Genomic DNA, 14,423 nt, shown 5'->3' on the forward strand with positions numbered 1-14,423 from the left:
CCACATTAAACTGCATCTGCTATGCATCTGCCCACTCACACAACCTGTCCAAGTCACCCTGCATCCTCATAGCATCTTCCTCACAGTTCACACTGCCACCCAGCTTTGTGTAATCCGCAAATTTGCTAATGTTACTTTTAATCCCTTCATCTAAATCTGTGGAATTCATTGCCACAGAAGGCTGTGGAGGCTGTCAATTGATATTATGGATATAATCTAAGGTGGAGATTGATCAATTCTTAATTAGTACAGTTGTCAAGGAAGAAGGCAGGAGAATGGGGTTGAGGGGGAAAGATAGACCAGCTATGATTGAATGGCGGAGTAGACTTGATGGACCGAATGGCCTAATATTGCTCCTACAACACATGAACTTATGATACACTTGATCTCAGCTCACTATACCTGTCCCATGCACCCTCCATTTTCCTGACCAGATCAGTTTATCTCAACTTCCAAGCTTTTTTCCTCCCACCTGCTTTGCCCTTCATTGTAACAGGAACATGTATGCCCTGAACTCATGTCACCACAGTTTTTAAAACATCCCATTTACCAGACATTCCTTTGCCAGAAACAACTTACTCCAATCAACTTGAACAAGTTCCTGCCTAATACCATCAAAGTTGGCCTAGCTCCAATTCAGAAACTGCCCTGTCTTTATACATAACTGTCTTAAAGCTAATAGAACAGTGAACGCTGGTCCCAAAAGGTTTGCCAACCAACACTTCCGTCACTTGCCTTTTCCAATTTGCTAAGAGTAGATGCAGCTGTGCCCTCTCCCATGTAGGGCCCCATACATATTGCCTGAGGAAACGTTCTTGAACACATTTTATAAATAACACCCCGTCCAAGCCCTTGGGACTATGACAGTCCTAGCCTACATTGGGCACGTTAAAATCCCCCACCCTGACTACCTTATTAGCCTATTGATGCCTGCAATCTCTTGGCATATTTGCTCCTCCAATTCATCCCTTTTTTATTTCTTAGCTTCACCCATGCAGACTCACTGGATGAACCATCAGCAATGTAATCTCGAACTAATGCCGTGACATTCTTCTTAATCAATAAGGCCCCATCTGTATATCTCCTGCAGCTCTGGTACCCTGGAACATTACGCTGCCAGTCCTGTGCCTCTGTTAGCCAGGTTTCCGTAATAGCTACAACATCCTGGTCGCACTATCCATGCCCTGATTTCATCCATCAGACCTCTCACATTAAAATAAGTACAATTAAACCCAACAGTACTTCCTCACTCCCTCTCGTCTATTTTGCCCACTGAACCTTTTTTCCCCCCCAATCACAATCCGTGTCAACTTCCAACCTCTCACCTGCCTCAGTCCTGCAGTGGATCACACCCTCCTCCCAATCTAGTTTAAACCCACCTGTGCAGCACCAGCAAACCTGCCTGCCAGGATATTGGTTCCCCTCCAGTTTAGGTGCAACCCACCCGTCTTGTACAGGTCACCTCTGCCCCAGAAGAGATCCCAAAGGTCCAAACATCTGAATCCATGTCCCGTGCACCAACTTCTCAGCCACACATTCATCTGTCCTTTCTTCCTATTCCCACTTTATCTCGCACATGACACAGGGAGTAATCCAGAGATCACTACCCTGGAGGTCCTGCTTTTTTTTAAACCTTTTGTCTTGTTTGCAGTACCTCATCCCTTTTCCTCACACAAAGACAAAGACCTCCAGCTGCACCCCCCCCCCCCCCCTCGAGAATATGATGTAGCCACTCCGACACTGGGCAACTCACCATCCTGGAGTCTCAATTGTCACCACAGAATTTCGCCCCCACCCCCCCCCTCTAAAGAGTCACCTACCACTATGGTTCACCCTGACATCATCCTTCCCTGCTGTGTCTCCGAGCCAGTCCCGGTTCCACCGCCCTGCCTGATATTGCCGCTCAACCCTGACGGGTCCTCTCCAACATTATCCAACAGGGGACACCTATGAGGGGAATGGCCACAGGGTCACCTGCATTTTCTACTACTACCCCTCCTAGTGGTCACCCACCTACTCTCTTCCTAAACCTTGGGTGTGACCACCTCACTATAAGTCTTATCCAAGAAGCTTCTTGATGATCCTAAGGTCCTCCAACTGCAGCTCCAATTCCCCCACATGGCTTCTAAGGAGCTGAACCTGGATACAGGTGTAGTCTTCAGGGGTACCAGCAGTTTACCTGACTACCTATGTGCTGCAGGAGGAACACTGCACCATTCTATCTGCCAACACTACTGCACTGAAACAAAAAGCACAAGAATCGCACACAAACAGGCTACAAAACAGATACAACACGGTACCTTTACCTCCCAACCCCATCTCCTCAGACTCCTTGCCAAAGACTCGCACTTGCCCTCAGCACAGCACTTCACCTCAACACACTCTCTCCCACTGCCCAACACACCCTCTCCCCCACTGCACAACACACCCTCTCTCCCCCACTGCACAACACACCCTCTCTCCCACACTGCACAACACACCCTCTCTCCCACACTGCACAACACACCCTCTCCCCCACTGCACAACACACCCTCTCTCCCACACTGCACAACACACCCTCTCTCCCACACTGCACAACACACCCTCTCTCCCAGTGCTCAACACACCCTCTCTCCCACTGCCCAACACACCCTCTCTCCCCCACTGCACAACACACCCTCTCTCCCACAAATGAAATGTGAACTCTGTTTCTCTTTCCGCAGATGCTGCCTGTCCTGAGTGCTTCCAGCATTTGTTTTCACCATCAGCAATAGTGGCGATTTTCAATGGCATGAATGTTGGTAGCTTCATGCTTAACCAAGGCCATTTCATGTTGAACTTTTGGAAGTCATAATACATCATGCCGAAGTCTTGGGTTACTGGTTTCTTAGTGCCTATCCTTTTTTTAGTCATTGTGGCTGTTGCTCGCTAGCATAATATTGCACAGAAAACTACATACCGATGATATTAACCTTCCACCTTCCATATCAATATGACCATGATTAATATACTTTGATCTCACTAGTTAACTAAAATGAGGGTTCTGTCCCTCAAAGATGTCTTGTTCTTTTGACACCCAGGGATAAATACCACATGGACTGGGGAAATCTCTGTTCACAATTTAATTGTGAAATTCTCTGGACCAATGTTTCACAGGGAAAGTGGGCTATTTGCTGCTTCAATCCATCACACTGGAAGTACACCATGCACACGCCTCAGCTCGTCACTGCCCTACCACGGTGCTGCTTTCCGACTCTTGGCTGGTGCTCCTGGTGAGTGCAGGCGGCTCAGAGCTGGTGATAGACTCGCTGTCACTCTTCTGGTGCAGGTGGAAGGTGGTGAAAGCATGGATGAGAAGGTGGGGAGGGGACATTTAAAAAAGGTAAAAGGAAGAGAACAGAACAATAATGGAGTATTACCAGCAACACCCAAGAGAAAAACTGTTTCATTTCAAAAGTTTAACCAGACTCATCATACATTAACTAAGAGGGCTAATGCATTCAATAAATTGTCACCAGTGCAAATATTCTAAATGTTGTCTTTTTTATGCATTTCATCTGATGAAACTAGTAACCGAGTCGGGATTGCCATTTCCCAGGGTCCGCCTTTAACACGTTGCCGGCCATTTTCATATCTCCTGTTTCATCGCCCACCAGACCCAATCCAAGATCGTGTTCAATCAACTACGACAGAAATTATCTCGTCATGCTATTGTTTGGACAAGTTTAATAATGTTGGAATGGAAGATAGCCAGTTAAGATAAATAGGATTGAATGTACTGTGATGAGTTTTATAACAAATGAAAACCAATCCAAAATTCAGGGAACTCTGAGTTAAACCTTGAGGTTGAATGTTTAACCATTACGCCATGCACCGTTACAACACCCCACCAACCCAAGCACATTTTTCAAACTCTTTCACATCACTGGTGCTCTGCCTTCACTATAGTCTTTGCTTATCCAATCCTTTCCAAGTCAGTGAAATTCAATTTACTAGCCCCTTGCATTGGATGGCAAAAGGCATTATATCAAAAAAACAAGTCTTTGGTCTAAATTAAAAAAACATTCCATTTGATCATTTAAACAAATAAAGCTTTTCAACTTAATTACCCGAGTATGTGCTCATGACAACACACAAAAAAGAGGAGTTGATGGGCATGTGTGAAATAGCACAGGTTGCGAGTTACAGATAAATAAGGAATGATCCCCAGAAAATGGGGATAAATGGATTCACGAGTCATTGCAAGGACAAGAATCCTTCTTCCACTATATTAGTTGTTTTACCAACAAATATCTCCCCTCACTACACCCCCACCCTCACCCCATAGCCAGCCCCAGTTATATCACACACCTCATAATGAACTCTATTCACAATTTAAAATCACATTCCTTGACAGCTTTCCCCCCGGAGAGACCCGGATCTGGACAATATCACAATGCACTTGCGTCTTTGAATGACTTGTCTCCAACTAGGTGCTGGTGCAATGTGTTTAATGCTATACGTTTCTACTAACCGTATCGATGAGTTGCAAGGACTAACCTGCAAGCTTGTTACACTCATGCCGCTATCCGCACTGATTTGTGATTTCTTCTCATCTGGGTCGAAGTCCGGTAAGTGTTTTGGACTCTCAGTACCTACAGGCAACAGACTCGACATCACGATGCAGGAAGATAAATGAACTGTACCGATTCAGCCTGTGGTCACTTACTCCGTGACTCTCATCCACAGTATCAGAATGATAGAGCTTCTAACGAAACCAGAGACTAAAGCTGTTTGTGTTCCACTGCTACAAATTTGAGGGGTGTTTTTTGTACCAGGGTACGTGTTTGACAGCTTTAAGATCAGAGTAAATTGTTTTAACCACTGGGATTTCAGCACATTTATCCACCCAAATTAATCAACACTACCTAATACATTACCACTCCCTTCAATCACCCACTCAAACCGATCAGCACTGCCCAGCACTTTGCTATTCTTTTCAATCACCCAACCAAACCCACGAGGAAGGTCTTAAAAATCACAATCACCTCAAGTTGGTTAAATAGATCTCACAACTTACTTTTTTTTCACCGCAAATGAAGTAAGCCAGTCTAATTAGATGGGCTTGCAAATTAAAATCAGCTACAAAAACCAATCAACTCTGAGTAGCTGCATTCAGAGCTGTCTGCCCGGATATTGTTGTTTTGTCACTTTCCCATATCCTTGTATCCTTCCCCATCCACATCTTCGCTTTGAAATATGGTAAATAAAGCATTCCCCATTTTAGCCACACATTTTAGCCCCATTTTACAAACGACTTGAGTAACTTCATCAATATTCTGCAGGCGATAATCCTCAGTCTGAACCCCACCCAACTCACCTGCGACAGAAACAACTGTTCACGGTTTCTCCTCTTAAAAGCCTGCTAAATTTTAACAAAGATGTTCCAATGCCATCTTCGCAACAGCATCCCAATCCCAGCTGCTACCTTTCCTTTCTGCTTAAGTAATCTAAGATAGCTGCACTGGTCCCAATTGTCAATTTAGCAAAATTTGGTTCATGATTTAACTGCACCATCAGCAAGTCCCGATCATTTAGAAAAAACACCCTGGAAACCAAGGCTAGGTCAATGAAGTTCAAAGGGCATTGGGCAGCAATGGAAGACAAAGAGCAGAACTCGGTGCTGACACTTTGGTCAGTGATCAAATGACCCGTTGGCCAAATTGTACATAAGCATGCGGTGCAACTACACAGCAATGAGCTCACCCCCACTCCACCACACCTGCACCTTGCAAGATTAACGGGTGAGAAAGAGTGCGAGCGAGCGAGAGAGAGAGAGGGGGCAAAGAGAAAGAGAGAGAAAGAAAAAGGAGAAAGACTGAGCTAGAAAGTGATGAAGAGGTACACAAACCTAACAGCATGTCTACAGGTGAGAGGGAATGGGTCTATAGCACATGTTGCGAAAGACTATGTTTGAAACAGAAGACAGGCTAGGGCACCTAGCTACGAAAAGTAATAAGTATTTTGTACAACAGGCCTGAGTTATCAAAATCCTTACTCTGTTTTTCCAAAGCTTTTTGTTTTCTCACATCCTGGTGCTTGTTCCACAACTCTACAACCCAAGATGCATTGCAAGCAGGAAAGAAAGACAGAGAGAGTCAGAGATTGGTTGGATAGGAGAAATGGAGGACACAACACAACCAGGAAATCATTCTCCAATGGAGATGACTTCTCAGTGATCACATGAGAATCAGTGAAGCACAAGGTCATCTGCATGGTTCACAAGTGGCCTCAATAACCTCTGCTCTGTCTCAAAACTTTCTACTCTCTAGAGAACTCTGACATCCCTTTCTTCCAGTGCAAACACAGAGCTTCACCACAGCCCATAACCACACTCAAGATCTTCCCTAACATCAGCATTTCCAACCGCCTCTCTTTCCTTGGCTATGATTAGTGTCGTCAGGCAGTTGGAGTCAATGGGACTGAATGTCCTTCAAGGAATGGGGAAGGGGAGTGACTCGACCAGGAACGTCACCCATTCCTTCTCTCCAGAGATGTGCCTGCCCCGCTGAGTTACTCCAGCATTTTGTGTCTATCTTGGGAGTGACAAGGGTTTTCCACCTGACACCAGAAAAACTCTCTTCCTGCACTTCAAAGAGTTCAGATACAAACTAGGTATATTCCTTTCATGGGAAGATATGAAGCATCCAACTAATGCAACCTGATGACAAAAATGAAGAATGTCAAAATCAGGAAATGGAAGCTTCAGATAAATGTCAGGCGCAAGATTCAACTAGTAAATAGGAAGATTCAGAAGGAAAGTGAAAGGTTAATATGGGAGGGAACAGGGTTAGGAAAGATTAGCAAACATTCAATTGAGCCTAAAAGATTGAAACATGGATAAAGACATGCATCAAAAGGGAATCTTTCATACCCTTTCAGGGTCACTTCTGAAGAGTGCAGCTACAATTGAAAAATATAATTCATGCAGCTAATTTTACAGTGAGCTTCCATAAACAAAGACCAAAGAATGTGCGAAGGGTCTTGAACTAAAATGTCACCCATTCCTCTCCTGAGATGTTGCATGACCCGCTGAGTTACTCTAGCATTGTGTGTCTACCTTTGTGCTTTTAGCAATGTTTGATAAGGAAGAATATAGACAGGTAATTCTCTTCGTTGAAATACTGCAATGGAATCTTTTAAATCCACCAGAGGGAGCATGCAGAACCATGATTTAACACCTCATCCACAAAATGACATCTCAGCCAGTGCAGCCCACCCAACCCCCACCCTCCCCCTCTTAGTACTGTGCGAAGTTGCACTGTGTTACCATGCATTTCTGTGCTTGAGTATCTGAAGTGGGACAAATTCGTTACATTTTCATTCAGAGGCAAGAGTGCTACCAATTAAGTCGTGGCTGTTCCAGTGAATGAGGTTGCTCAGGAAAAAAAGTCTCGTCTTTAGGGAACCCAAAGGTCCAGGAAGATAGAGCTACAATATTTAATGACTGCATTTAACTTCACAAGATGGAAGAGGTCACGCTTACATTAAATGATGGAACTTTGAACAGTACAATAGATTTTAAAAAGAGTACTAAAAAAGTCAGGATTACTTAAAAGACATCAAACCTATCAATGGAATGCATTGTAGGTTGCTGAAAGAGGCAAAGGCAGTTCCCAGTATTTCAATCCTCTTTGTTACAGAAATAGTCAGAGGGCTAGAGGGATACCAACCTTTTACTATTTAAGAAATGGTAGGCCAATAAACCAGGTAAATATAGCTTAGCCCTTTGATACGGCAAGTTATGCCAAAGCCCAGCCGACCAACACTTGGACCATATCCAGGCGGATATTTACCAGCCCTCTCATTTCACATCCCATGCGTATTTAAATATGGCCAGAGTTTGATTCCAGGTTCTCACCATCCTTTCGTCACACCCCCACCCCCACATTTCCCCACTGTCATCACAGGACCACCCCACCCACTACCCCACCCACTACCCCACCCCTCTTCCTCTCCGTCCCCAATCCCTTACTATAGCTCAAATCATGGCCACATCCTTGTAATATTCTCTGCATCCCTTCCAGCTTAATGACATCTTTCCAATAGCAGGGTGGTCAAAACTGAACACAATGCTGCGTTGTGGGCCCACCAATGTATCAAGTGCTGCCTCACCAACGTTACCACTTGAAACAATTCCATTAGAACAGTGTGTATGAAGGAACTGCAGATGCTGGTTTAAACGTCACCCATTCCTTCTCTCCAGAGATGCTGCCTGCCCCGCTGAGTTACTCCAGCATTTTGTGTCCTTTAGAACAATGGTTCCATTAGAAAGGACCTTCCCTCAATCGTGGCAGAGGTCTCTGATGAACATGTCTCTCTGTAATGAGGTTCTTTTGGAATGGACTCCAATAATTTTCCCACCTCGGCAGTAGAATTAATTGGCCAGAATCACTGAATGTATCCTTTTCTTTTTCAAGCAACAACCGGTGAGCGTTGAATAATGATGGTCAAAGCTGCTGAAATTTCCTCCCTTGTTTCTTTCAACAGCCTATTTCATAGAGGCTTGCAAATGTGTACATTTTCAAAGGAAATGTTTGTGTTTATCTCATCCAATGTTTTACACGTCCTCAACTACAACATGCACACCAACAATGCCATCTGTACGCAGTGCTGCAGTGCATCAGGCCAGTGAGGTCTATACCCAGTGCTGCAGTGCATCAGGCCAGTGTGGTCTGTACCCAGTGCTGCTGTGCATCAGGCCAGTGTGGTCTGTACCCAGTGCTGCAGTGCATCAGGCCAGTGTGGTCTGTACCCAGTGCTGCAGTGCATCAGGCCAGTGGGGTCTGTACGCAGTGCTGCAGTGCATCGGGCCAGTGGGGTCTATACCCAGTGCTGCAGTGCATCAGGTCAGTGAGGTCTGTACACTGTGCTGCAGTGCATCAGGCCAGTGGGGTCTGTACCCAGTGCTGCTGTGCATCAGGCCAGTGGGGTCTGTACCCAGTGCTGCTGTGTATCAGATGAGTGAGGTCTGTACCCAGTGCTGCCGTGCATCAGGCCAGTGGGGTCTGTACCCAGTGCTGCTGTGTATCAGATGAGTGAGGTCTGTACCCAGTGCTGCCGTGCATCAGGCCAGTGGGGTCTGTTAATTCCCTTAATTATCCCCATTTTCTTTATTCTTGTAAAACAGCTTTGGATTTTCTTTGCATGTAGATTCAAGATGGGCAGAGACACCTTAAAGTCAATCTACTAAATTAAAAGCAGCAGGACAAGTTAATAAGATGAATGAAAAATAAGTTGAAATATTTGGATGAAGAAAGAGGCAGGCAGTATCAAGAACAAATAATTGTATAACTTACTGGTTAGGGCAAGGGAAAGAGGTTACACAAGACAGAAGTTGGATGCAGTAGTTCTAATGATTGAACAGAAGGGTTAATATTGCACCAAAGATGTTTTGCATCCATGATTCATCATTTTGGATTTGATCGATCAAATGGACTTATTTATTATCTTCCCGACTAAGTTTCTCTCTCTACCCATTCAGTAAACATAGTCAGCACTTCAGGAGTGAGGGTAATTACCCTTATGTCTGAAGCTTATCATATAAATTTACCCTTCAGTCTTTCCCAGAGAATTCACCACTGTGATGCATGGCCCCTGGATCTGAAATCAGACTAACTTTCATTCTTCTCAACCAGAATTAGATCAGTTTTAAGCCCCAGAGCATGGACTCTAATATCTGGTAAAGTGGGGGTGAAATTTCAACATATAACAAGCCTTGCAAAATGCAGGAGTGCCTCCATAAAATCCAATTTGGTCTGGATATTTACCAGTACCAGGCATACAAGCGCAGGCCTGGCAATGACACACACACCCCATTGGACACTGTTATCCACATGCTTTCTTGTCACAGAGGGACTGCGGTGCTCAAGCCAAATGCCTTGGTATCAGGTTGTGTTCTAAAACATGCACAAATGAAGTACACACCGATTGAAGCTAAAAAGTTTTCTTCATTTAGACTCCGAGAGTCATACTCGCCCAGCCCCTTGTTGACGGTGACTTTGGGTGGGACTTGCAGGTGTGGCACTGGTACATTGAGGGGCTTCATATCCCCCTTTGAGGGCACGGGTTCCTTCCTACCAACGACCGGGCCTCCCTCTGTCGGACTCCGTTTCTTCTTGTCCGGCTCTGAGTCAGAAGGAAGAGAAAGCAGAGACAAAAGCAGTGGTAGTGAATGTAGAATGGTAACTGAGCAACTCGTTAACACAAATACAAACAGTGCCAAAGCTCTACGTTACGCTGGAAGGTAGAAATGTGAAACAGACAACCTGCTGCCAGCAGGACTTAGGTTTGAGCTCAGGCATGTCATTAACTAGTGCCATGTGCAACGGTCTCTAGTGGGGCAGAGTGAAGTAATACTCAGCGCTGCTCTGTGTCCGGGCAACAGTGGCTGAACCCAGTGTTGTGTCTGAGCACTGGTGTGTATACCCAGTGCTGGGTCTGGGCAGTGGTGCCTGAACCCAGTGATGTGAGTCCGAGCGGTAGTGTCTACTCAATGCTGTGTGTGTCCGTGCAGTGATGTCTGAACCCAGTGATGCGAGTCCGAGCAGTGATGTGTATACCCAGTGCTGGGTCTGGGCAGTGGTGTGTGTACCCAGTGCTGGGTCTGGGCAGTGGTGTGTGTACACCCGGTGATGAGTCCGAGCAGTGGTGTGTGTACCCAGTGCTGGGTCTGGGCAGTGGTGTGTGTACCCAGTGCTGGGTCCGGGCAGTGGTGTGTGTACCCAGTGCTGGGTCTGGGCAGTGATGTGTGTACCCAGTGCTGGGTCTGGGCAGTGGTGTGTGTACCCAGTGCTGGGTCTGGGCAGTGGTGTGTGTACCCAGTGCTGGGTCTGGGCAGTGGTGTGTGTACACCCGGTGATGAGTCCGAGCAGTGGTGTGTGTACCCAGTGCTGGGTCTGGGCAGTGGTGTGTGTACCCAGTGCTGGGTCTGGGCAGTGGTGTGTGTACCCAGTGCTGGGTCTGGGCAGTGGTGTGTATACCCAGTGCTGGGTCCGGGCAGTGGTGTGTGTACCCAGTGCTGGGTCTGGGCAGTGGTGTGTATACCCAGTGCTGGGTCTGGGCAGTGGTGTGTGTACCCAGTGCTGGGTCTGGGCAGTGGTGTGTGTACCCAGTGCTGGGTCTGGGCAGTGGTGTGTATACCCAGTGCTGGGTCTGGGCAGTGTTGTGTGTACCCAGTGCTGTGTGTGTCCAGGCGATAGTGTCTGTGTCCGTGCAGTGCTGTGCATTTCCGGGCAGTGGTGTCTCAACCCAGTGCTGCTGTGTCCAGACGAGAGAGTAGTGGATGGGCAATGGTGGTCCCTGACGCTGCTCTGCGTTGGAACAGTGGGTAGTGACACGGTGTTCCCACAGGTCAGGGCAGTGGGATCAGCAGCTGTTGTCAGTGTGCTGTGAAGTGCAGCTGCCTGTCACAGCAGCAAAGTGAGTACAAGGTATGCACGATAACCTCCCTATTCTGTTGGTTCTTTCCCTTTCCAAATGAAGTCTCACTTTTGACACATGGTGGTTTAAGGACAGTTGAATGTCTTCTTACCTTTGTTGTAATAGTGAGTGTGAGCGATCTCAAGGAGGGTGAAAACGCTGGCCATTCCCCCCAGGCCAGCGTTGCTGTACGAATGTTCCAGGCTGGCCACGGAACACTTCAGTAGGTCCAACATCCCCCTATAAACCTTCTTACTGACCTCCTGCAATAATAGCAAAGCCCAACAATCACCACGGAATCAACAGAACGCAGCTTGCATCAAGAGTACCCAATGGCTGTGAGGGAAAGGGGGTGGTGGGTGGGGGCGCGTCAGGGTAGGGGGAGGTAGCGGGGTGGTGGGGGGGGTGGTAGCGGGGGGGAAGGAAGGGGGCGCGGCAAGGAAGGGGGTGCAGTGAGCGAGAGAGGGCTAGTGAAGGGGGGGAGGGTGGAATCAGGGGGTGAGGAGGAAGGCAGGTTTGAGGAATGAGATGGGGAGGCGAGGAGGTAGATGGGGGGCTAGGAAGTAAGAAGCTGGGGGGGGGGGGGGGGGGGAGGGGTTGGCAGGGGCAGGGACAAGATAGTTGGGGTAGGGGATACCGGGACTGTGAAGAGTGTAGAGTGGGCCAGTGCTGGAAGGAGGAATATAAAGAGTATTGATAGGTTGTCCAGGAGTTGGACGGAGAAGACTGTGGTGCCTATGTCTTGATTTCATCTTGAAGTTGCAGGCAAGGGACAGGGAACGGCAATCTTTATGAAATATCCCCCAGGCCCGCTTACCACATCCTTCAGGATATCCAGCCGAGCATCCTCCTCAGACTGGATTGTCCTGTTGAGTTTGCTGAGGACAAACACACGGAGCTGCTCATTTTCCAGGAGGCGCCGGACCTTCTTCATGCTTAACCAGCCAACACCTTGTCCGTCTAGTACGTTCTGTACAAGCTCCTTCAGGAACTGCTGGTTCTCACTGTAACATCAACAAGTTACGGGTCACGACCTGTACTGAGAACTTGAAGCTGCTCACACAACTTCCCTCTCCACAGCCCCCTCTCCCACCATGTGCCGCCTGTTGCTCCCCATCTTCCATCAATGTCTGCCTGTCTTTTTCTCACCCCCACTGCATTCCGCATGTTGTTCCCCATTGCCCAATGCATCCGGCCTATTGTTCCCCCTCTCCCACTGTCCCGCCTGTATTTCTTCCTCTCCCACCCTGTCCCACCTGTCATTCGTCAACAGCCAATAATGATTTTTATTGTCACATATGTTAAAACAGTTAAATTCTTGTCCTTGCAAACAGTCCAGTAGAGTATCACCATAGTGTACCATCAGCACGTGTACAGGAATAATCTAGAGCCGCATGCAGGAGGCACCATGTTTTATTGCCATGTTCACAGTCCACGCTCTCGTTCTAATGAGCGGTGCCTGTACCAGGCAAGTCCCAGGCTGTTGCTGGACTCCAGCTGTCTCCTTCCTTGAATGCCACGTCGCTCTGCCTCCTACCACATAATAGCCCTGAATCTCTCTCCCACACCGTGATCGCCGGCCTTGCTCCCTCTTCTCTCACTGTACCTGCTGTTGTTCGCTCTGCCTTGCGGTGATGGGGACTCCCTCTTCACAGTCGGGCTGTGTTTTATGACTGATGATTTCTGATCCACGAGAGCTCGCCTCGTACCTGAATTAAGTGAACCCACAGTGTTAGATGAGCCATGCTCATTGCGCAGGATGCAAACACATACAACTTCTGAAAATTAAATGAATGCAGTGTAAAAATACAAGTCAGACTGGGGTACAAGTGCTGCAATCATACACAGACTTGGAGGAGACCAGGATGGAATGCTGGCTCAGAATGAAGTACGTCCAATGATGGGATTGCAGTGTCAAGGTGGAAGAGCCCAGGGAAGCAGGGAAGGCTGCGACTAGTGGCAAGGTAAGTACAAAATGTGAGTGGGGAGGATGACTGCTGAGCAGAGAGTGTGGGGTGTTTGGATGTAAGCAGCACCTCAGGGGAACAGGTAGGAACAGCTGGCTGGACTGACCCTGCCCTGCGGTGACTGAGGGGACTGAAGGGCGTGCGGCCCCACTCTGGGGAGGGGTGGGAGACGGTGACTCCGAGGTGAGAGTTCAGTGAGGGCGATGCCTGGGAATGGGCAGGAGGGGCTATTGGAACATGGGAGGCCGCAGATGCAATGGGGGTGGTGACGAGGGGTGGGGGTGTGTGAGGCGATGGGGAACGGGAGACAGGTCAGAGCAGAGCTAGTGCAGAAATTGCAGGTTCCTTTACATGCACCTTTAGAAAAACTGATGTGCCTTGGGGGTTTTGGCCGCAGTCATCCTTTTAGTGAGTAGCAGCCACCTACCAACGTTCCAGTGTCAAAACCCAGCTCCTCCTGCAACACTCCAAACCAGGCAAGGAGAAACACTGAATTAGCAAGGAGTTTGAGGAGGGCATTGTGAAGGAATATCATTGCACAGCCTTAAAATGCAAGGGACGGACGTTAAAATCTGGGCAAAGACAGAGGCCTCTTTCATTGGAATGCCAAGGATACACTGATTTCTACATAATTATTTGGGAAAGGCAAATCCCTGTGTGTTGTTAAGTGACAGTTAAAAGCTCTTGAGACAATCCGGGAGCTGCGGGTTAAAGTGGGTAAGAGGTGTGAAGAGGCAAGGTACGGGGAAAGGCAACCTGGGGGCTAGGCAGGAACACGGGGGATTATGGAAGGGAAAGGAAGGGTCTGTGATGCAGATTAGAACAGAATTGTGATCAGCTGGGGAGGGGAATGACGGAGACTGATGAGCAGAAGTCAGGCCTGGGGAAGGGACAAGCAGACCACCTAATAGCCAGAGGCAACTGAGAGAGGTAGTGGGAGATAAAGGACCAGGCAAAGGAGCTGGGAGCAAAGCTTTTGCCCTCATCACATGCAACACCAACAAAGCACCGGATGAA

The 14,423-nt window shown here is 47.6% G+C and overlaps 1 protein-coding gene across 1 annotated transcript in view; it reads right to left on the reverse strand.

The window, feature by feature from the left end:
* Positions 1-3,214: 3,214 nt before the first annotated feature.
* LOC144591224 (MAP kinase-activating death domain protein-like) overlaps positions 3,215-14,423 on the reverse strand; it is a gene marked incomplete at its 3' end in the record, with an annotated part of 51,945 nt that continues 40,736 nt past the window's right edge. Inside the window, exons 10-16 of the mRNA XM_078395504.1 lie at positions 13,046-13,148; positions 12,257-12,443; positions 11,552-11,702; positions 9,946-10,146; positions 6,017-6,070; positions 4,519-4,613; positions 3,215-3,298 (exon numbers count right to left, since the gene is read on the reverse strand). Coding sequence (XP_078251630.1) covers positions 3,215-3,298; positions 4,519-4,613; positions 6,017-6,070; positions 9,946-10,146; positions 11,552-11,702; positions 12,257-12,443; positions 13,046-13,148 — 875 coding nt within the window. The remainder of the gene's footprint in view (positions 3,299-4,518; positions 4,614-6,016; positions 6,071-9,945; positions 10,147-11,551; positions 11,703-12,256; positions 12,444-13,045; positions 13,149-14,423) is intronic.

Source organism: Rhinoraja longicauda, unplaced genomic scaffold (genome assembly GCF_053455715.1).
Source record: "Rhinoraja longicauda isolate Sanriku21f unplaced genomic scaffold, sRhiLon1.1 Scf000725, whole genome shotgun sequence".
Classification (NCBI taxonomy): domain Eukaryota; kingdom Metazoa; phylum Chordata; class Chondrichthyes; order Rajiformes; family Arhynchobatidae; genus Rhinoraja; species Rhinoraja longicauda.